The 23947-nt window shown below is 47.2% G+C and overlaps 1 protein-coding gene across 7 annotated transcripts in view; it reads right to left on the bottom strand.

Annotated features, from left to right (window-relative positions):
* Positions 1–23947, bottom strand: part of FRMD4A (FERM domain containing 4A) — a 335840-nt gene that overhangs the window by 9622 nt on the left and 302271 nt on the right. For 4 of the 7 annotated variants that reach the window (XM_059660122.1, XM_059660112.1, XM_059660084.1 and 1 more), the window contains exons 15-22: positions 20590–20723; positions 16766–16888; positions 14695–14923; positions 13226–13282; positions 10583–10823; positions 9649–9816; positions 7012–7880; positions 4803–4899 (exon numbers count right to left, since the gene is read on the bottom strand). In XM_059660122.1, coding sequence (XP_059516105.1) covers positions 4803–4899; positions 7012–7880; positions 9649–9816; positions 10583–10823; positions 13226–13282; positions 14695–14923; positions 16766–16888; positions 20590–20723 — 1918 coding nt within the window. Of the gene's footprint in view, positions 1–2490; positions 2563–4802; positions 4900–7011; positions 7881–9648; positions 9817–10582; positions 10824–13225; positions 13283–14694; positions 14924–16765; positions 16889–20589; positions 20724–23947 lie in introns of all 7 variants that reach the window. The other 3 variants (XM_059660132.1, XM_059660101.1, XM_059660092.1) reach the window with 2 other exon arrangements.

The following is a 23947-nucleotide window of genomic DNA, read 5'->3' as shown; positions in this document are numbered from 1 at the left end:
ATTCTATAGTTCTGCCCATCCCAAACTTCTCCCTGATTTTCAATGCGTCAGTTTCTCTGGGGACAATTTAGCCTTCTCTATTGCGTCAGAGTCCCTAGCCTGGGGATCCATTTCTTTCTTTCTGGTTAACAACTCCAGATCCCGGGAGCTTTGTATCCAAAGAAAGGGACACAAGGCAAGGGCGTCAGAATAAATAAAACACCTTTGCAGTCTACAGACCCTTAAATTTTACTGGTCTGCATGGTTGTCACCTTTTAAAGTCCTGACCCACAGACTATGCTATGACCAACACCACTTGCTGTACCTGGATTGATACTTTGGGGAAGTTGAGACAAGCCAGTTGGCTTAAAGTGACTCCTTCAACAGGGCTTTTCTTGACTTACTTGATTTTGATTGGTTTGGGTCTTGGGGACCATGGGTCCAAAGTGCACTCCCGACATTGGGAATTATCCTGTTTATAATAATCATAGTAGTTCCCCCTGGTGTGTGTTCTCTCAAAAGCTTTAATGCATAGTCACAGCCACTCACCATCAAGCAAATAATCCCCCTAAAAACAGAATGTCAGAAAAGAAAGAAAGAGAAGGACCACCTGAAAGCATGTGAACCTGATGTCGTGACCAAAGAAAGCCACAGAGAGACTGGGCAAAAAATCGAGAGATCTCCAGACTGGAAGCTAATGCCTCAAATTTTGATCACATCTCTCAGCTAGGCTGCAAGTCCAATCAAAGGGGGGAAATTAATAAAAACAAGACAGTGGCCCCAAATGGAATTGCTTACCACCAAACTGAGACTTAACTACAGTTTGGGCTTTCCCATAAGTGCAACCTTAAGCCTGTCAATCAGGAATGGCCTGGTCAGCACTAGTGAGGCAACCCGCCTGACCGTTCCCTACCATCCCCAAAGGAAAATGATTCTACAATACCCGACCTGCCTTTTCACCTCATGCAGCTGCCTTGTTCCTGCTGCCTTCTGCCTATAAAAGTCTTTCATCTGGTACAGCTCCTCAGAGCTCCTTTCTTTTTTGCCCCATCACCATCTATCCCCTCATACCCTCTGCCACCTCCACTCCTGATTACCACACTGTTATCCCTCCCTGTCCATGAGTTCTGTCTTTCTTTCTTTTCTTTTCTTTTTTTTTGCTCAATCCCTCTAGTCCCCCTCACCAGAGCTGTCTGCCTGCTGTCTATCTATGAGTTTGTTTCTACTTTGCTTGTTAGTTCAGTTTGTTCATTAGATTCCACACATCTCCTTTCTATCTGCTAGGTTGAATGCTATCTGATTCATGAACCAGTAAGTAAAGCAAATAAGTCTTTTAAATTTGCTCAGTCAAATTTTATTTCACACCATCTTCCTCTTAAAGGCTAAGCCCCTGTTTCCTAATCCCTCATCTGCCAACTCAGGGGACTCACAGTAAAAACTGTTCTGTGTCTCTCTCCTAATTTGCTCAGGATCTTGTCCTGCCCTACTCTTCAGGCTAAAGTCCAGCTCTTTCTCTACAGCAAACAAGACTCTCTGCTGTTTCCCAAACACCCTGCTTGTTTCTGCATCTGTGTTTTTGCCCTTGGAAAAGCCTCTAGGCCTCCACCTAAAGTCTCAGATCACTTTATACATAAATGCTGCACGTTTCTTACTCCCCTTGTATAGAAAATCCTGATAGGTTTTCAAATTGTTGATTTGAACTTGAACTCTTAGAACTCTGGTCTCTAGCATGGTTCCTAGAATATAGTGATGGTTCAATTTTTTTCATTGAATAAATTTATCCACTTCTGAATAGTATCCTCATCTTTTTTGTTAACCCTTGAAATGCTACTTAATTTCAATGTCTCATCTCCGAGTTAGATTCTGCTGGCCCAAGGACAGGACCCAGACCAGGTGCTACTGTTTTGATGCCCACTGTAGCAGTACATTTGATTCGCCCAAGGATCTTGTTTAAAATGCAGATTCAAATTGTAGGCCCAGGAGTTTAGCTTTCTAACCAGCTCCAAGATGATGGAGATGCTATTCTATGGACCACATTTGGGAAAGCAGAACACTACAGCGTTTGGTAGACTACACACTGCCACTTAAGAATGCTGGGAGGATAGCATAGGAGATTTTCCAATGCTTCTGCTAAGTCTGCCCTTTGTGCTTTGAAACTTAAATTGCATGATGCTGTTCTTTCCATGGACAGAGATTACTAAACCAGTAAAAGTGTCTACAAGAATCTGCATGTACATAGAGCCTGGGAAGGTCTAAAACACACTCTGGGGTCTTTTCTGGGAAGTCACATAAGAACACCTAACATCTGATATAAAAATATACATATAAACATATAGTTCCACATGTATCTAGAAATCAACATAAAACAATGGCTTCCACACCATGCAGATGTTTCCTTCTGGGGATTATGATATGGGCAAGGGCAACACATATGCAACACATCTGAGATCACACACTCCAAAGCAGTGAAGGGGGAAAGGGCTGTAAGAACAAAACATTCCCTTACAATACCTCTACTCATCAGTACTTTGGTGAGTTGGAGACTCAGACCCGTCCATAATGGGCGAGTGTTCTGTTGCTTCTCTGAACAAAGGAAAGCAGAGGAGGAAGAGAAGAGAGGTCATGTTAAAGAGAGGAACCGACACAGACATGATTTGTAGCTCATTGATACATTGGAAAGAATGGTTGACTACACGCCCAGTGTTAGTGACAAATAAGTCACACAGAACTTTCAACCCCCATGAGCGAGTCAAAAGACCTCTCTATAGTTTTGGTAGGAAGGCAGGCTTTGGCACTTTCTACCCATTTCTCATTTTCTTGTCACATCACAGAAAATAGTTATTAATGATAATTCAACTCAATCTGATGAAAGCGTTTACTTCAAGAACCAAAATACCTTTTTGTTTTAAATTTGTCTTGAGTCCTCACTAGCTATGTGCAGTGAAACCCAGGAAATAAGAAACTGAATAGAGCTAGATAAAGAGACCCTTTACTTTTTTAACCAGCTCATTGTGTGTGCATCTGAGGGGTGCTTATAAATTTCAGAGCTGCTGTCACTTAAATAAATACATTTGGGTCAGGTAAAATTGGATATGATGGAGAAAATCTGGGGATCCAGAGAAAGAGCCTGGAATCTGAAATTCCTTATTTAGGTGAGATGATTTACCAGTGGAGGTACCATAGATACAGAAGATGTCATTTTTTTATGAATTAATCTTGGAGAGACTCCAGGGTCCTAGGCCTAGCAGCTGCCAGACCACACAAGCTAGAGCTGGAGTGTGGATGGTAAATAAGGGAGTGTTTTCATGATCTGTAATAATGACAGAGGGGAAGTTGCTGCTCCAAAGACGGACCAAGAAGTGGGAGTGGATACAAGAAATTTGAGTGGGCATCAGAATCCCCGTTGGAGGCCTTGCTAAAACACAGACTTCCAGACCCCCCCCCCCCCGATTTTTTGACTCAGTAGGCCATGGGTGGGCCTGAGAACCCGCACTTCTAACAAGATCCCAGGCGACAGTCATGCTGCTGGTCTGGGGACTGCACTTTAAGGACCACTGGCCTAATGGAAAGAGACAGGGCTTATGGCTCACAGAGCACAGGGCTGGAGTGTCAGCTCCAACCAGCCATTGTGACTTTGGGCAAAGCACTTATTTTCTCTTAGCCTCATCTATAAAATGAAAAGATGTGATGCTTCCCGAGTGAGGCTGCAGGGAGAATTATATGAGTTCATATATGTTAGAAGAAGCTTCCAACCTTTGAGTACAAAGCAAGCACTTAATAAACATTAGCTCTCCTACCTTCTGTTAAATGCTAAGGACCCATAAAGCCTGGTTTTAAATTACTACAGATAAATTTGCAGGAACAAAAATGGCTGCCAAGCATGAGAGTCAGAAATGTGGTCAGTGGAGCCGATTCTAGTCCTGTTGTTTCCTGATGATTCAACTCACAGACAGCTGTCAGATTTTCCCAGACACCCCCACCGATGCTCTAGGAAATGAGAAACTGAATAGAGCTAGATAAAGAGACCCTTTACTTTTTTAACCAACAGACATTGATAGTATATAACATCCATTTAGCGGTGATGTCTTAGGAGCAACAGAAGAGGCAGGAACTGTGAGCATAGCAATCTATGTGTACCCCTCAGACTCTGCAGCAGATCAGAACATATCCCCGAGATTATGATGTCGGTCTATGCTGGAAGCTATAAGGAGAGCTGAATTTTGGGTTATTTTGCTATGGGCCACCTCTTAAAGGTCTCAAGGTACCTGATGCCCTTTGTGTGTTGATTAAGTGGTTGGCCAGGACAGAGATGGGATCTGAGCCTCCTGCCTTTTCTTAAGATGCATCCTGATACCAAGACAGTGAGCATCCTGAGAAGCAGGTAAAACATGGGACCAGAGGCAGCCTAGAGTGCTCACACCGGTCTCTTTCTCCGCTTCCTCCTTGGTGCCTGGCATTCTGAAGTTGTCCTGGTATAACCGGAACTTAAGTCACATGCTGTCTGGAATTCTGACCAAAGCAGTGCAGTTGGACTTGTGACATTCCCCACATTCCTGGGGCCATGGGCCAGCTTTACAAGGGAGTAGAGATAATTCCCCATCTAAAGGACAGCGATGGAAAGGAGAGGGGTAGAAGGAACAGCAGTTCATGGGCCTTCTCTGGAAAGGAAGCAGGTTCCTAGTAATGAAGAACACTCATCATTATTTTCCTGATAAACGCTCTGTTACTAGATTCTCATATTCATTACACTCTTCCTGATGAGGAAGGCTGAGGATCATTCTAGAACCTGGAAGAGGAGGATGAAAGGTCTGATAGGAACTCACCCAGTCTGCCAGGTTAGGATGTGGTGGGGACTGCTTGGGGGCGTTGCTCCAATTTCACTCGATGGCGTCGAGCTTCTCTGGCTTTGAGGTAAGGCAGCTGTATGCAGGTGGTGCAGAAAAGACGCGTCAGACACCAGTCAAGTGAAGGAGCATCCTTCCAGAGATGCTGGATGTGACCCCTTGCAGGGTCACAGTGGGCAAATAGCCACCCCCTACACCATTCATCTCCTCCAAACCATGCAGCAGCTCCATCCTCAGTTAAGTTGACCTGGGATCCTAGGTCCCCGCTTTGCCACTGGAAAGTGGCCACAGGAATGGCGGCAGCCTCCACAGTAGCAAAGAACCTGACAGCCCACAGACCTTTGAGCGAGTCCTGGGCAGGGCTAGTGCAGAAGGGTCTATTTCTCTGGACATAGGAAGCGACACCTCAGGGCATTTGTAGATGTGGCCCCAGTGTCAAAACTGTGCCTTTGTCTTGAACAGAGAACTTCCAGAAAGGTTCTCAGAGCTTGCTGCCTGCCATTTCAGGCTTATAATCTACCCCTTTGGAGACTTCAAAGGGTGCTGGGCCTATAATAGCTCATCCAAATCTGACTACTAGGAGTTTATTGACATGGACAGAGTTTTTCCAGTTGGTAAAGTTTAGTAAGAAGTAAATTCTCCTTAAATGCATCCATTGCTTTCTTGGGAATGGAATATTTTTCATCAGGAAACCTCAGATATACTTCTTAACATTTCAGTCTAAAACATGTTCCAAAAGATTTTACCTAATCTCTCTAAATAAAGCACGTCTACTAGACAAGTGCTAACGCTTTGATGGAACATAAGCCCTCCCGGCCCTCTTCGGAGCTGCTGCTTCCAGTAGGGCAACAGGCTCAGCATGTCCATTCATTCACTCTCACGGTGCTCCGGGAAGCCGATGACAGACTTCACTGGGCTTATTTTACAGGTGGAGGAATATGGAGATGGTTCTGGGGTTTTGAAGTCCATGGTTCTCTCATGATTGCCTGAAGCATTTTTATTATTATCTCTGGAACTTGTCATCTGACTGATGCACCATAATAAATGAGCCAACGGGGATATGAGGACAGAACCAAGGAGCCCTGTGGCCTGGCACACCTGGGAAGCCAGCAGGTCCTTCCTCTTTGCCCTGCTCTCTCTAGGCCCCCAGAATCTCCTTCAGCTCCCCAAAGATGACTTCCTATTTTCTGTCTTTAGAATCACCCCTTTCCCCTAATCTTCACCCTCTTTCTAGGCACAAGTCCAGACTTGCAGTCCCTTCCATTTGCTATTGATTCTCATTTCATTCTACTTTTAAAATCATTTTTATTACATGTCAACATCCTCCCCTTTTCTTTTCCTACAGGTAGCATCTTGCCACTGCATGAGTTCCCCTCTCCTTATGAATGCCATGAGCATGGAAATGATTTGGTCCATGCCGGGCCTACCGCCCTGCCAGCACCGGTACTGGTACTGAACAAGTGTTGTTATGATTGCCAGGATTCTCTCAGAGAGGGTGTGTGACTTCTTAAGGGAAAGCATGGTTTCTTCCCTTTGTTACTTAATTCCTCCTGCTCTGAGTACAAAGATAAGGTAACCCTTAATTTGATTATGAAACTCTGAAAGCTCTTTACAAAAATGACTGTGGTTATATCCTAACTCTATTGAAATGGGAGTGCAAGGAGCAGCTATCCATGTGGTCACAGTGAAGTCAGGTGCCACACTCCAGGCTCCATCAGCCTGCCCCACCGGGGGACACACCTGCCAAGTTTCAAGGCTCCCATAAGCCAAGGCCCTAAGCAAGCCACGCTCTGCAAGGTACCACCCAGGTCTCTACCTTACCAGTGTCTTAGGTAAACCCCGAGGCACCTAACTTCTTTGATTTCTGTCCTCACCAGGAGAAGTGGCTGGAGGGATGGTTTGATGCCTACTGAGGAAGCTGAAGTAGGAGTTGGCCCAATCCACTGGGGAGGATCTGATGTGCTGTCCCACCCACTCTGAAGTCTGTCACTCTTGGGAAAACCAGGCCCAGTATGGGAGGGGTAAAGGGGTGATTGAAAAACCTCAAGTCTCATACATCTCACAGCTAGGTTTCTGGAATCAACCATCTCTCATTCCTCACCGCAGACTCTAAGAAATTCTGGAAGCCCTTGAAAAGAGTCAACAATTTGCTCATTCAGGGCCAACCCCATTCTGTCCCCATTCTCACCTGACGTGGCCTTGCACATCTGGGGCATCCTGGTGACTCTGCTGTGGGCCAGGAAGGTGCTCTGGGAGGAGGTGCTGTACTGGGAGCCACTGTCAGAGGAGGTGGAGCTGGTGTGCGACAGGCGGCTGTGCTCCTTGTGCGAGGCGGTGGAGCGCTGGTACCACTGGCGCAACTCATCGGACACTGCAGTGCGCCCCGTGCCCTTGTCATGGGCGCACTCGCGGCCCAGCGAGGGAGTCCCCAGGATCTGCGAGCGTGATGGCGTCAGGCGGCCGGCGTCGCCCTCCTCACTGGCCCTCCAGCTCTCCCGGAACAGGCCGCCCGCTGTGTAGGAATTGGAGGTCTTGAACTGCGCCTTGACACTGTAGTGGCCCTCCTGGTCGCTCTCCAGGCTGCGCACAACCACGGGTGTGGCGCCCCCCTCAATGTACAGCGGGTACTCCTTGATGCGGTACTGTGAGCTGGGTTGGCTCTGGCTGTGCAGGTAGACACCAGGTGCGTTCCCGCCGCCCCCCCTCGCGGCCAGGTTGGGCATGCTGCCCGAGTTCGCTGTGCCCAGCGAGCCCGCCGCCCGCTGTCTCTGCCGCTGCCTGGCACGCGCCTTGGAGGGCGAGTCCTCCGCTAGGGTGGAGTAGTTGGCGTTCATCTGCGCTGGGTAGTAGTGCTCCGAGCTTGAGTGGCTGGTGCAGGATGAGCAGTCATCCATGGGGTCTGAGCCATTGCTGCTACGAGTCCTCGGGGTGTAGAAGTCGGGGCTCCCTGTGTCATTCTCAGAGCCCAGGAGCTTGCCCTGGGACTCCAGGCTGGAGCTGCGGTGCCGAAAGTGCAGGGCGAGGCTGTGCAGGCGCGTGGGGCTGAGGTCCACGGACCTGCAGGGAGACGATGGGTGGTGGGTCTGTGAGCCCAGTGGAGGGTTGGGGGCTCTGCAACCTGGGACTCAGGAGAGAGGCTCCAGCAGCTGGGAAACTGAGCTGTGCTGCCCTGGGAATCCAGGTGCTTCCCATGGTTCTCAGGTGAAAAGGTGGCGGGAGAGCAAGGCTGACCCCTGGAGTCAAGCCTGGCCTCTGCTGGGATTTGATTCCCAGTGGGAGGTAAGACTGAAGACAGCGCTCACATAAGGGTTCCCTCTGAAAAAAGTGTGCCAACAACCAGGGCTTTTTTTTTTTTTTTTTTTTTTTTTTAAGTGGAAAGGAATTCTATAGATACAAAGAGAACCAAAGAAAATGCCTATTCCAGTATTATGTTAAACCAAATGAAATGCCCATTTTCGCAGGTCAAAACAGGCCCTATGGAGACATTTCATACGGTTCAACCAAATATTATAATGAAACCCACATACACAGATTTCCATTTCTATGAAGACTCTGAAAGGCAAGGTTGGTGGAACATGGAAAATGACTGATGCAAAAACATACCATGCCACCATTCTGTTTATAACGCATTCTGCTTATTGAAATCCATCCTACAAATATCCATCAATATGGCAGACAATGCTAGGGCCACATGAGAAGTTCAGGGTGGCCCTGTTGGCCAATTACACGAAGATATGAGTTCAGTTCTGACTGTCACCCAGGGGAGAATGAGAAGTTCCCATCATGTGGCCCCCTCGTCCCACAGCACTCCGTCACTCTCTTCCAGCCATACTGGCCTCCTGGGAACATGCCGAGTTCAGCCCTGTGTGCAGTGCTTTAACCTGCTGTTCTCTACCGTATCCTCAGAGCTTGCTCCCCCCTCCCCCATCCATTCAGGTCTCTGCTCAAAGTTCACCTTATGAGAGAGAGCTTCTCCATGCTTCTAGTTCACTCTGTAGCCCCTTGCTTGGCTCATTTTTCCTCTTAGTGCTATCACCACTTGACAGATATTTATTATGACACCTAACTGAAATGTAAGTCTGATGAGAGCAAGGGTGTGGTCTACTTTTTTCACTGCTCTGTCCCCTAGAATCATACCTGCTACACGGAGGCACTTTATAAATATGTGGTGCATGAGCAAATAACGGCATGAATAAAATGAAGGAGAAAATCTTCTCTGGAGTGCTCTACCTGCTATAAAATGGTTTACCATTTATGGGCGCTCACACCTTCTGTCCTTCGGGGTATGATCCCTACAGACTCAGTTTTTGATAAAATGGAATGGTGGCTTTGGTTTTGCTTCTTTTTAGAAAATGAAGGCCTGATTCATTGGAGCCTCCCTTTTGCCCATTCCTTTTGTTCTCTAATGAATTTATACCTTGAGGCATTAAAAAGTCCGGGATAAATTAGGCCCCAGTAGAAAGCAACAGGAGGACTCTCCAGTAAAGATCACCTCATCAGGGCAAGGAGGTGCGGCTCCAGCATGCTTCCCTGCTAACCTGCTGGTCTTTCCCGCCTGTATCTTGCTTAGGCTCCTTCCATGCGCACTGTCTACCTGCGATTCTCCAGCTGCCTCCTGGTCCCACTAGGCATGGGCAGTGGGATATGATGGGTCTCTGCAAACGTGGGCAGACTGCTGCCAGCTCAGTTTTAAATCCTGCTTCATTTTAAGGAGAAAGGACCTCCCTAGTTCAGGCCTGACTCTAGATCACCCATTATCTGGGCCAGCTGGAGCCAGAGAAGTCCAATTTACAAAGGAAGTGTCCCGAGGGCCGGGTGGACTCACCTCGTGGAATGGACGTAGTGGGGACTCCGTACACGCAGGTCTGGTGTGGACGGCATGCTGGACTGTGAGTTCCAGTGCGGGAGGCTGCGGATGGGGCTGTTCTGGAGGGAGCTGCTTCCCCCTCCTGCTTCAGCACAGCTCCCTGTGCTGGGGAAACGCTTGTGGCTGCTGCAAACCAGAGGAAGCCGTGCTGGTCACCGCCACAGTGCCGCACCTGTGCCCAGGAGCTGACTAGCCTCCAGACATCAACCTTGGTGTTGGGTGGGCTTACTCAGGGTTCCCACCCACTCCCTCCGATCTCCGAGCCTTTCCCTGAGAATCCTTATCCCTGGCCCCTGGGTCCTGGTCAGCCTTCACTGGGACAGGGAGCATGACTGTCTGTAAAGCCACTGTCCTGAACTGCAGCTTCTATTTTCCAACAAACATTAACTTGTCTGAACAACCACTTGGAGCTTAAATGGTGTAATGAAAGGAAATGAGAAAACCAGAGAAATCGACCAAAAATGCCTCTCCAAAGCCCTCCCTCCAAGATCAGCCCAGTAATGAGCTGATAATGCACAGCTAAGATTACAGAGTTTGGCTCCAGAATTCTGCTGGCTGATGGCTTAGGGTTCTGAACCACTTGGGGATTCCTACGAGAAGGCTGTCACTTGCCATTTTGGAACAGTACTGCCCAAGACTTCCTAATTAATTTCCGTGGAATTTAACAACATTAAAGCCATCTGCCAACACGTTGGCTGTGGGCCAAAACCTCCACTTTCCCTTGGAATGACAAACCTGCACCTGGACAGGTCAGCATCCCTGTTGAAAGTCATCCCCTGGAAGGAGTTAGGTTGCTGTGGATTTTGGAATTTGTGGATGCCATTTGGGGCAATCCACCGACGCTTTCAATAGCTGGTGACCATGCCCCTGTGGCCTTCCCCACCCAGCTCACCTGGCATGACTGTGGGAGGAACGTTTCTTGACCTTCTCATACGGCTCATCTAGCGAGGACTCACTCCACATTTTGGGCTTTAAGGGTGACTTGTCATAGTCGTTGCGGTGATAGTGCATCTGCCTGAGTCCCTCCAGGGACTGGGGAGGAGGGGGCCTGTTATGTGATGATGGTGGCCGAGGAGGAAGTCCCTTGTGAGGGGACTGTAAGGGGGACAGTGTGCTGGAGACCTGAGAGTCTTCTGCACAAAAATGGAGAGAGAGCAACTGAGCAAGGGTCGTCCTTCCTAGTGACCCCAGACAGGCCCCCACCCACCTCTGCCCCAATAGCAACACCTGGGAGCCAGGCCAGCATTTACTCTTGAAGACGCCCATGACACTTCCCCAGTTGCCAAACAAGTCAATCCAGAATAAACCAAACCTAAACTTTGAGCAGCATTAAATGGGAAGAGAAGGCTCAGTTTTGATGAGCTACAAATGGAATAAACCCAAATTTCATTAAATCCCATGGCTTAACGCTTGCTTCACACCAAACAGCAAAATGTCCTCATTGTTGGACGTTTTCTTTCAATAGACAGGATGTACGTCATTTGCTTTGGGGGATTTCAGCTCCATGAGGGTTTTGTCTAGTCTATTAACTGCTATATCCTTAGTGTCTACAACGATTATTGACATGTAGTAGGTGCTCAATAAATCATTTGTTAGAAAAAATGAATAAAAGCATATCTGTTCAGATTAATGATCTACTCGTGGCTCTAGGTAAGAACTCTGCTTTTTCCAGAACTGTGTATATTGTTTTTAACATGTTCCCATATAATATTTTCATTTTGGAACTGCCTTAGATTCTTTGGGAAGGAAATGGGATACAACTATTATAAATAAAGACCATGCTCTGCCCTCAGGGGAGTAACGCTCTAACATCAATGGTCATAGGACTTTTGGAGGAAATGAATTCAGTTAGTCAGGCAAAGAGCTGTGGTCCGGAAGGGATTTCAGCAGTGGCCTGGCAGAGAGGAAAATGAAAGGAAGAAGCCAGGACCCGATGCAGCTGGCACAGCAGCTGGTGAGAAGGATCAGAGGGTGACAGGGAGGAGCTCTGGTCAAGTGCAAGTGTAACAGACCTTCTGTGGGCACCGAGATAAGCAAGGTGCCCTACTGACAGGGGCCTTTCATTCCAGATTCAGGCGTCAGGATTAGGTCTGAAAGCCACAGGAAAACTAAGCATGGATGTTAGGATGAAAGTCCCGTTTAGTCATCTGGCAGGGGTCGCAAAAGGGTAGGGTCCAGGGAGGGCTGGGGAGGGGTTAAGGAAGATATACAGTGGTGAGAGCCCCCGGGACGGCAGCACTGAGCAGAGAGAGGCAGGAAAAAATCAGTGTTCCTTGTGGAGGCTGAGGTGGGAGTTTGAGGGGAACAATACCTAGAAGAAACCTCAAACCCCAATAACCATTCATGTGATCCTAAATCCACTTCCAAAGAGTGTTCTTTTCACAGCCCACTTCCCAGCCCCAAGTCCTGGGCATGTGCTATGCCTCCCCTGCTCCTGCACATCTCAGATCAGTAAAGGGAAGAGCCCCTAGATGGCGTAAGCCTGCACTAGGGAGGCAGTGACACCCCCAGGTAGTCTCGGGGTCTGCAACATGGGGAAGAAGCTAATCATAAATGATGCATCAGAATTAGCCAATGACAATATATAATGCCCCCAACTCCTCAGTTACAAAGGAATCTCATGAAATTGTTCTCATTTCCTCCCCCCGGAGAGACTGGAGTCCACAGAGGCCAAAACCAGGGCTGGATCTCTGATCTTCAAAACACAGCTCCCTGCTCCCCTACAGCCCCATTTCCTCCCCACCCACATAACCAAGTGACTGTAAGAATATTGCAATGTGATTGATAATAGCAGGGCCAAGACGACGGGGTAAATAACCCGCCAGCCTTTCCCCACATTAACAGCGATTATTATTATTGCGATTATCTGCATTAGTCTGACCTGGGTAGACCTTTTATGTTTTCCATCTAAATAGCTACGTATCACTGCCCACCTGAGTTTCCCCTAAGGGGTAAAAAATTAACTGCCACTTAATATATTTCCATTTCATTAATGTCCTGGCCTCACAAGTTTGGGGTTAAATCCGTAGGAACATGCTCGGAGATGGTTCTGGGTTGGACTTCTTTCCTATTCTATGTCAGGTGTGGACTGGGGGTCCGGGTTGGGGTCACTTCTGTTTTTCCTGCTTCCTCCAGGCTCTCCTAGCAGGTTTCAATCTTTGATTTGTGATCCAAACCAATGTCTGCTTCTTTCCTCCAGAAATTATGAATACGCTAAAGGAAACTATGTGTGGTGTAGAGATTCTCTGTTTAGGTAAAAATGTGGTTTGGCAACTAATAAAGTAAAGTACAACTCATTGACTATCACCGTAAACCTGACCTTTCAGGCACAGAAAACACTACAATTCCAATAGACATGGTTTACGCAGCGCCCAGCAACTCCCAACCAACTCAGTAACTATCGGGCAGTGAGAGAATTGCAGGGTAGCTGGGGCCATCCTGGCCCAGCTCTCACCGTTACACTGGCCTGTCCCAGGCTACACATAGCTTAACCCAGTTTAATCCAAGCCCCTTCCCAGTCCCCGCAACCACCTACCATCCTCCAGAACAAGGGCATCAGAGAGGGAACTGTCTTCACTGCCAATATTTCCATCTGAGAAGACAAAGGCAAAAGTCTGAGAGTTTATCACATTCTTTAGACAAAGGCCTATCTGTAAAAAGCCTGTGTTTAGCATGTCCTTCTCTTTCTACTCAGAGAGAATCCATGGAATACAACCCAAATGCTGCCGGGCATTTCTACGACAGCCCCGGCCGCGGCTCATGAGCTCGCCCCCACCCCCGACACTCAATGTGCCCGTCTTTGTGCTCTTGTTAGACAGGGCACCGCCATGCTGAGTGGCTTTATACCCAACAGGCTGCCTGGCCGGGTTACGTCATACCATGGTCTTGGCCCAGTCCCAGGGCATGTTCTGACTGACCTAAAGGAGGTGAACTGCTATTGATTGTACAAATGTGAAACTAGGGTGAGGAGCTTGGCTTTGCTCACAGGGCAACAAATGGCTTCTCAATAAATGTCTTAAGCCATTAGTGGTGGGGGTGGGGGTGGGGGAAGCTGCGAAATTCAGCTTCTATCTCCACAAAGCTTATTTTCATAGATCCCATTCAACTAACCATGAGAACATGCCAAAGAGGGAGACAGCAAGGTAATCCTCCCCCTTAAACATCTGGGGAAACTGAGGCACAGCTAGGGAGCTGGTTTGTTTGGGATTGCTCAACTCTCCTGGCAACAGGTCTTTGGATACCAAGTTTAGTGTTTTTCTTTTGAAATAAAAAAAATCATGCTGCCTGGCCGGTGTGGCTCAGTGGTTAAGAGTGGACCTATGAACCAGGAGATCATGGTGATTCCCTGTCAGGGCACATGTCCAGGTTGTGGGATTGCTCCCCTGGGTGGGGCATGCAGGAGGCAGCTGATCAATGATTCTCTTTCATCACTGATGTTTCTATCTCTTTCTCCTTTTCCCTTCCTCTCTGAAATTAAAAAATATATATATTTAAAAATAAACAGGCTAAGGAACTAGGAAGAATCGGAATTCCTTCTCTAATTCAAATGGGCTCGTATGATGAAAACATTATTTGAAAGAGGTAGCAAAATAGAGAAGACATATTCTTGAGTTGGAGTGTCCCTGTGTGCACCAAAAGCTTGCAGGTTTGATTCCCAGTCAGCGTACACACCTAGGTTGCTGGTTCTATCCCCAGTCGGGGCGTGCATGGAAGACAACTGATTGATGTTCGCTCTCACATCGATGTTTCTCTCTCCCTTCCTCTGTCTAAATATACCCCAGGTGAGGATTAAAAAGAAATGGCTGCAGGCTTGGATGGGTCCCGTCACCAGTTAGTACAGATGATGTCAAAATGCACTATGTCAGCATTCCTAACAGAATAGCCCTCACTGGTTAAGTAGATTGCTTAGGGCATGCCAGGAGCTGGGCGCTGGCCCACTCTCAGGCCTGGTGCCCGCTCCCGGGGCAGTGGGGGCAGCTGCTGTGGGGAAGGCTCAGCACTGACCATCAATGATGAGCGAGGCCCTCTGGGTGGGTTTCTTCCCAGACTTGATGCGGTTCTCGTTGATGGCATTCTCAATCTCCTGCAGCTTTTTCAGGGCATTCAGATAAGAGGTTTTCCTTTGTTTCTTCAGTTTTTTGCTGACGTTGGGGTCGCTGGCGAGGCGGCGGGCAGCCTCCGTAATCTGGGATTGAATGGCAAACTCTCGTTCCAGGCGTTCCAGCTCGGCTTCCTGTGGGAGGGAGAGCCAGGGTTTCACCTCTGTCCTTTCTGCCCCCGCCCCCCAAGGCAAGCCAGCCTCCCTTACTCCTGGGGACCACGGCACTAAGCGCCCAGCAGTCCCACTGCCTAATGCAGTGATCCTGCTCCTAAAACCTCTGGCAGCCGGTGCGCTGGGCACAAACACTTTTGAGACCGTGGCCCTTGTTCCACTCTGGAGACAAGGTTGTCTGCACATGGGAGCATCACTGAGAAGCAAGGAGTCCCAATGCTGAGGGCCTGGGGCCTCCTGGCTTCATTCCATGGTCTCCACATGGTTCAGGAAGACCAAGCCTTCATGGAAATTTAGACCCGTTCAGTTTGAATGGGCACAGGATGCAACACTATTTTCAGAGCAGCTTTCTGTCCTGCTCTGCGGGCCTGCTAATGGGAGCTCCACTGTGCCCCTCTCCCCCACCTTCCCCACACCCCTCTGTCTCTCAGATTTTGAGCCCTCTGTGCTGGAGCCTGGAAATGAGTCAGCAGGGACAAAGATGGGGTGAGCTGTGAGTGGGACTCCACCAGCCAGCTGTGCTGACAGCCCTGGTTCAAACACTGCTCCATGGTTTTGTGTACACCCAGGATAGTCTCACTACTTAAACTGAGCCCAGCACATGCTGGCAGCCCAGTCTGTACAGATGGCCGCCTGCTGTGGGGGGGGGGGGGGGTGGGAGGGGGAGGGTGCAAGTGCATTTCCAAGAGAAAAGGCAGTTTGTTCTTCAGAGAGCAACTCTGCAGCCTGCCAGCTAATTCTGCGTTCCTTCCTTTGAGGGATTTCCGACCAAAATATGCAGGGACAGGTGAGGAAGACGGGGATGCACATGGAATTCTCCAGGAACTAAAGGCATATTTTGCTGACAAGTGTGAAGAAGCAGCTGGTGAGAAGGTGCGGTGAGATGGGACTGTGGGAAGGACAATGGGGCTGGGGGGGAGGGGCATTCACTAAGGTGAGGTCTCCTCATAAAAGTTGAGTTCCTGGTATCTGCCCAGCACAGGGGAGAGGAAGTTCCCCAGGTAATTCTGATGACAGCAGATTTGAGATATACTTGACCAGATGGTCTTCTAAATCCCACCCGCCCTCGCCTCAGTTTTGACCCGATATAATTCTGCCTCTTCCACAGGCTGCACCTGTCCTGCAATGTCCCCTTCTCCAAGTCAAGCTACTCATGTTTATTGCTCATCAAGCCAGTATGAAGACCCAAGTTAAACTTCCTCCATATAGTAGCTCACTTAACCCTGGATCTGGCCCAAAGAAATAAGGACTCTGCAATGCACCTCATTGTACTGAACAGGAAACTGCCAGGTAAAGATTCAGATTTGGGTGAAGCATTTGGTGCAGCCCCGCCCCCAATTCACCCGCCCCCTGCCCCCAGGTGCAGATCTCAGCAGACTGGCCCCTCCCCTTCTACCTGCTCCAGGACACTGTGTTCTGGTGACTTTACCCGCATGCTAACCAGTGGGCTAGGGCTCTGAGTAACCAGGGATGGGAGGCCATTACAAAGACACGCAATGGGCATTATTAGAATGTCCTCCCAAGATTAACCTCACAGCTTGCAACAGGCCTATCCTGTCAGATAAACAACGCACACTAAAAGCAAAATGCTTAGGAACACTCAACTAGCTCGTCCTACCCTGGGAGCCACATACTCACCAACCTGCGAAGGTAACCAGAGGCGAAGGGAAATACTGAGCAGGAAGGGGACAGGGCAGCTGGCAATGTGCAGGATGCTGCAGCTGTTACGGAAAACCTGGGAGCCCCAGCAAACAGAAAACGAGGGTGATGTGAGAGAACCCAACACCAGCAAGAAGGGCGCACCTCTCCCTTGGGCAGGATTTTCTGTTCGTCCAGCTTGAAGGCCGTCCCAATTCTTCTTCGAACAACGGGTGGTTCCTCCCCTGGGCCCAGGGGGTATTCAACAGGCAGTTTTCCCGTCAGCTCCTGCAAATGTGCAACGCAGGAGGAGAGGGGAATCAGGGGGCAGGTGCTTATTGCCAGGACACACACACACACACACACACACACACACACAACACTCTTCAATGCACACATTCAAAATAGTACCTTTATTAATCAAAATGTCTAAATGAGCGTTAATAAGAGTTTTTAAAATGTGATTTCATTTCTCTAAAAATGGATGAGAGCAATCCTTTTGTACAGAACAGATGCACTTTGAAAAGTTCTTCCGAAAGTAACTGTCACATAAACAAAGTTGCTTTAGACTTCATCATAAACCTTGCATTTCATTCATTTGTTAGTTTCCCAAGTGTTTCCTGCATGCCCACTATGTGCCAGGCAGGGCCACACACAACTCTGATCTTTCTGCCTCCCGTGCAGTGCCCCTGCACCCCATCCTCCCTCACTGATAGCTGAGATTAAAGTGTCTTCCACATAGTCTTTCTTAGGAAGAGTGGTGTCTATATGGAAAATCCCAGGAAAATGCATATGACAAATTAGAAACTAAATATAAGAATTATTCCACTCAGGCCAACACTCAGGGAACAGGCTGAGCTTAAAAGACATTAAATGTACACAAATAAGAGTTTCAGTACAAACTGAAAATAAACCCGTACTTTTGGCACATCTATTAAAACAGATCTGTTGAGTGTATATTTTGGGGTCTGAAAATCTCATTGTTGTGAATACGATGACAGTGAGCTTAGTTGACAAATGGCCATAGTGACAATGACCCTGCAAACACTAGGTCAGTGGAATGAGCCCAGATTAGAATTGGGCTCCATATGAGGGGCTATGTCTGGGCTAAATAAAGATCAAATCTGAATCAGCAGCTAATCCATGTGGTGGAGCCAAGGTATCAGTTGTGAGGAGTCCCTTCCAGGGAAAGAAAGTCCTGGGAGAGCCACTGTGAGCTGCCAATGGCACAGGTGGCAAGGCCCAGCCCTGGTTTCTAGCTCCAAATCAATACCTGTGCTGCACAGACTCATGGAAGAGCTCACAGTTCAGCATCGTCATGAAAAGCTATTGTGTCAGGTGGCCCAGTGCTAGTGTCCCACAGGCGGGAAGCCTGGACCAGCAGATTCCAGATGCTGATCTACCTTCTAAGACAGTGGTTCTCAACCTTCCAAATGCTGTGGCCCTTTAATACAGTTCTTCATGTTGTGGTGACCCCCAATTTCACTGTTACAAATTGAACATAATTAAAGCATAGTGATTAATCACAAAAACAATATGTAATCATATATGTGTTTTCCGATGGTCTTAGGTGACCCCTGTGAAAGGGTCGTTCAACCACCAAAGGGGTCGCGACCCACAGGTTGAGAACCGCTGTTCTAAGAGGAGGAGTGGTCTGGCTTCTCCCACCGTTCTGTGTGTGTGTGTGTGTGTGTGTGTGTGTGTACGCGCGCTCACTGGGGTGTGGTGTGTGCACTGGGGTGTGCGTACGGACATGTGCAATGGTGCGTGCATGTGAATGCACCTGGAGTGCACCAGCACTCTGCACCTGAGAATGGGCCCTAGGCCTTTTTGTCCCGTGTAAGCATTCTAGAGGACAAAGGCAAACTGTCTGAGCGTGGAAGGCTCTGCAATCTTCCTTTCTGTTTCTTTCCTTTTTTTATTGTGGTTCAAATGTTGCCGAAGTCCTATGTGTTTATTCTGTGACATGTTTATCTGATTCCCTCAAAGTCAGTTTATAAACAACATGCACACTGAGAATTCTATATTGTTAGGACTTTCCTTTTTTCACCTGAAACTTATAAAAGGAGGGGAAAGTGGTTAACATGGCAAGTCTAAAGTATCTGTGGTTTTAAAACAAAATACTATGTTTTAAAAAACGAGACTACTGATTTTCCACCATCTGCTTGACGGTCTTTGACTCAAGGCCTCGATTCTCCACATTTAATCCGATTTCACATGTAGCCAGAGCCACATGGGGAAGGGGGATTTCACACACTGTTGTGGGGCTTGGCTTGGTTCCTCTTAAATTCTCGTATTGGTATTTCTGCCAAATGCTTCTGCTCCACCCCATTCTGGCTGCCCCGCTAGCTCCCCAGGGGACAAACTGCTCCCCGACATCCTGAGCGGAGGGACACGGTGTGTGGCACAGACAGAGGCACCTCTGCCCAAGATTACAGAGGCGTCCAGAGACCAGAATGGGAAACGTCACAAAGCAATCTGCCTGGGGCCAGAGAGGGTATCCCTTCTGCTCAAGCTGTTTTCTGCTGTCAACATTGTAAGAAGCGAAAGCTTTGTTTTCCTGATAATTGCTTTTAGTTTTAAGAGACACAGTGAGACCTTCTTTAACACATGCTAACTCTGCCCTGACATGTTTCTCCAATTTTCTGATGCTGACTCCCTGCTGGGTTTAGGGACATTGTCTCTATTAAAAACAAAACAAGTCTTTACAAATTATTAAATGCAGACGCCCAAAGCCATACTTCTTAAATTTTTAAAGTATATTCTTTATACAAATGCTGGTGGCTGCTGCAAACCAGAGGAGGACATGCTGGTCATCACCAGAGAGCCACACCTTTCCCTGGGAGTCTTGGGACCTCAAGGAAAAGCTTGCTGGGGACCCCTCCGTCCCTCCTTCCCTCCCTCCGGGCATGTGCTTTCCTAAGATTTGCAGTGGGTTTGTGCTAATGTGGGTCTGGTTTGAGTTGGCTCCGGTTTCTATCAATCCAGTACCTAATTAAGCCAAGTGGAAATGTAATGTGATTTCATTCTAAGCCCCTGGTTCATTTGGCCTGGGGCAAGGCACTATTACTGAGGGCAGGGGAATACAGTCTGGGAGCCTCTTTATACTTCCGATTCTCAACTCTTCACCAGTATCGCTCTGTTAACATTATATGAACTACAATGGCTCCCTGGAGGGCTCCCGCCCTATCCTGTGCAGGTGCAAGCACATGCACACACATGTCCATGCACACACATGCACAGTAAGGTGTATGGCATTGAAAGTTCAATTCATCAAACATGCTAACAGAGAACTGCAGAATATACAAAAGAAGGGGTGGAAGCGGACATTCAAATAAATACAACAGTGGCCTGTCACAGCCTCTGAGTCCCAATGAAACCTGAGACCAGTGCAAACAGGAGCTTGAGGAATGTTGCTATGCATAAAACTTAAAGATATCACTAGGCTAAGACTTCATTTTTTTAAAAAAAGAGTGTCACATCAGATGAGTTTTAAAGGGAATTATATATCAAGTGAAATCCTGTTTCTTTATTGATTCCCAGTGATGCTTTTCAGCATGATTTCCAAAGATATAGTATCTGAAACAGCCTCAAGGGAACAAAAGCCACAACAGTCAACTCAGACACAAAGTCTTAGAAAATGGTGGCAAACCACTCCAGTCAAGGAGGTAATGACATACGAGAAAATGCTTTATAAACTAAGGGGCACCGTGCAAACATTATTATTTACAGGTGCTACCATGACTGGTCTCCAGTGAGGTCCCACTTGAGACTCAGCTTGCACTGGTACCCTGGTGTCCCAGGAACGTCGCCACTTCTGTTTCTGATGGGGCACATGACAGGGATTGGCTATTTCCAACGTTTGTGTGTCCGGAGCTCTTGTTTCCCTCCTATGATCTCTGTGTGACCCACTCCCCTGTGTAAGTCTGTGAAGGGGATGAGGGCTCAGACAATACAGACTTCCCCAGGCAGCAACAGGAACTGCTTACGGCTTCTCGGAGGCAGAGTTTCTTGAGCTCCTCCAGCCGCTGGCGCAGCGTTTCCTCCAGCGCTTCCTGCCGGGACTTCAAGGCAGCCAGCATGTCTTTCTTGGCGGACTGAGAGCTATCCGATTCCTGAGAACCTGTCAATAAACAGTGGGGTTACTAGGCCAGCTCAGCGGGGGACACACATCTGGACCACTAAGAAATTTAACTGGAGCCTACACTGTGGACCTGGGATTTGCCCCAGGAATCAAGAAAGTGTGAAATAAAACAGGTGTTGCAAGGTTCCAAGTGTGAGGAGAGAATTCTCAGCAAGTAGTGGACTTTACAGCTGACCAGAGGCACTGGCAGGAAAATTCACACGTCTGGAAAAGAAGTTTCATTTTCTTGATTATCTTAAGATATGTCAGATACCTGTTTTAACTTCACTAGTGATGTTTAATAGACTTTGTACAATGAAGGGGAAAGTAAAATTCAAGCCAGTAATTTTAATACATAGTTTAATTTTTTTTTCCATTAAAAAATGCTGATGTTTTGCCTTGGCTGGTATGCTCAGTGGTTAGAGCATCAGCCTGTGCATCAAAGGGTCCCAGGTTCGAATCTCCATCAAGGGCACCGGGTTTCACAGGGTCACTGCCTCAGTCAGGGCACATGCTGGAGGCAACCAATCAATGTTTCTCTCGCTCTCCCCCCCTCTAAAAATTCAATGGAAAAAATATCCTCAGGCAAGGATTAACAAAACAGATGCTGACATATATATACGTGTGTGTGTGTGTGTGTGTGTGTGTGTGTATATATATATATATATATATATATATATATATATATATATATATTTTTTTTTTTTTTGCTCAGTACAAAGAAAATGCATGTTTGACATTAACATTTTGGAAATGCAGGCATGTATCAAAATAGTCCAGAAGCTAAGCACCCAAAGATAACCATTGTCATACATTTTCTTTTAACCTGTTTATCTAAGCCATACATTTAAAAAATAAAATTAGATTTTTATTGTGTTTTTTAACTTAATGCTATATCATGAGCAAATTCCCTCTTAAGAGCTACACATAGTTTTACAATGTGGCAGAACTATCTGAATGATGATTCAAATAGCAGAATGATAGATATGAAATCTTTGTGGAAGGCACACTGTGAACCAAACTAGAGGAAAATAAGCTGACATGCCAACCAGAGAGATGTAGGTTAGAAGAAAGCACACTTTCTTGGCTGCAATGTTTGGATTCTGAAATTTCCTGCAGTGAAGCTATTATACCCTTTCACTTTGCTGGGGTAGGCACGGTGCACTGGCTCCCTGGAAAGGAAAGGCTGAGTATTACTTTGCTTCTCATGCCCATGGTGGGCAGAGTGTTAGACATGGACAGGTTATACTGAGTGTGCCTTCAAAGGCCTCACATGATGCCAGTTGCAATAGAATCAAACAACATCGAACACCTAGGGAGGAATCTAATGAAAAATATGCAAGATCTCTACAATGAAAATTTTTGCTGAAAAATAAATTACAGACCTAAAATAATAGAGAGACGTAGGTAGTTGTGGATTAGAAGCTTGACACCATAAAGATGTCAGTACTTCAGGAATTAACAGAATCATTGCAATACCAATAAAAATTCGAGCAGGACTTTTGGGAAAGGGGGGGTTAGCAACTGTATTTCCATGTAAAGCATTTTTGAACATTTCAGTGAATAACAGATATGAGAATAACCTATCAGAATTCCGAGTCAATCGGTCACTTTCTCCTAATGGTAAAGAAGACATCTCAGAGGGCTTCCAGTCAAGATAGATGATGGAAATGCTGTGTTAGCTCCTCCCACAATCACATCAAAATTAAAACAAAATTCAGAACCTACATGAAGAACCACCTGAAGACAAGCTGAATAGAAATCCTATAACTAAACATATATAGAAGCCACAAAGAGATTGGTAAAAGGGGTGGAAACGCAGAACAGGCAGGTCCCACATCCACTCGTGGCAATTAGGAATCGAGAGGGACATCGGCTGCAGAGGTCCTCTCTGAGGAGTGAGTGGCCCCAGGCTCCCTACTCCCTGCTCTGTGGGTGACAGGGGGTGGTGCCTCAACCTCCCCATCTACCCTGCCTTGAGTGTGACAGGGGGCAGCGCCCAACCCCCCAATCGGCCCTGCTCTGTGCATGACATGGGGGAGCTCCCCAACCCCCTGATCGGCCCTGCTCTGTGCGTGACAGGGGGTGGCGCCGCAACCTCCCCATCGACCCTGCCTTGAGTGTGACAGGGGACGGCGCCCCAACCCCTCAATCGGCCCTACCCTGAGCATGTCTGAGGGTGGCATCGCAACCTCCTGATCCGCCCTGCTTTGTGCATGACAGGGGGCGGTACCCCAACTCCCCAGTCAGCCCTGCTCTGAGCCCGACCAGGAACTGCAGGGCAGGCACCTAGGGATTGGGCTTGCCCTCTGTCACCTGGGAGTGGGCCTAAGCCAGCAGGTCGTTATCTCCCGAGGGGTCCCAGATTGTGAGAGGACACAAGTGGGGCTGAGGGATACCCCCCCACCACCACCACCAGTGCACAAATTTTTGTGCACCGGGCCTCTAGTAACATAATAAAGGGCATATATGACAAACCCACAGCTAATATCATACTCGGTAATGAAAAGGTGAAGGATTTTTCTTTAAGATCTTGAACAAGACAAAGATATCTACCCTTTACTGTTTTGTTGAACATAGTATTGGAAGTCCTAGCCACAGCAATCAGACAAGAAAAAGAAATAAAAGGCATCCAAATTGGAAAGAAGTAAAACTGTCATTTGCAGATGCTATGATACTATACAGAGAGAACCCTAAAGATTCCGCTAAAAGACTATTAGAACTGATAAATGAATTCAGCAAGGTAGAATACATAGTTAATATTCAGAAATTGGTTGTCTTTTTATACTCCAATAATGAACTATCAGAAAGAGAAATTAAGAAAACAATGCCATTTATAATTGCATCAAAATAAAATAAAATGCCTAGGAATAAATTTAACAAGGAGGTAAAAGACCGGTCCTCATAAAATTATAAGACATTGAAGAAGAAAATAAGAAGAATCAAATGAATGTAATCATATATCATGATCATGGATAGAAAGAATAAACATTGTTTAAATGTCCATACTACCCAAAGCAATTTATAGATTCAATGCAATTCCTACCAAAATATCAATGGTGTTTCTCACAGAACTAGAACAAATATTCCTAAAATTTACATGGAGCCACAAAAGACCCTGAATAGGCATAGCAATCTTGAGAAAGAACAACAAAGTTGGAGGAATTATGCTACCTGATATTAAGTTATAGTACAAGGCTATAGTAATCAAAACAGTATGGTAC

Source organism: Myotis daubentonii, chromosome 1 (assembly GCF_963259705.1).
Source record: "Myotis daubentonii chromosome 1, mMyoDau2.1, whole genome shotgun sequence".
Classification (NCBI taxonomy): Eukaryota; Metazoa; Chordata; class Mammalia; order Chiroptera; family Vespertilionidae; genus Myotis; species Myotis daubentonii.
Note: the sequence above shows the minus strand (reverse complement) of the source record. Positions and strands in the feature narration are given on the sequence as shown.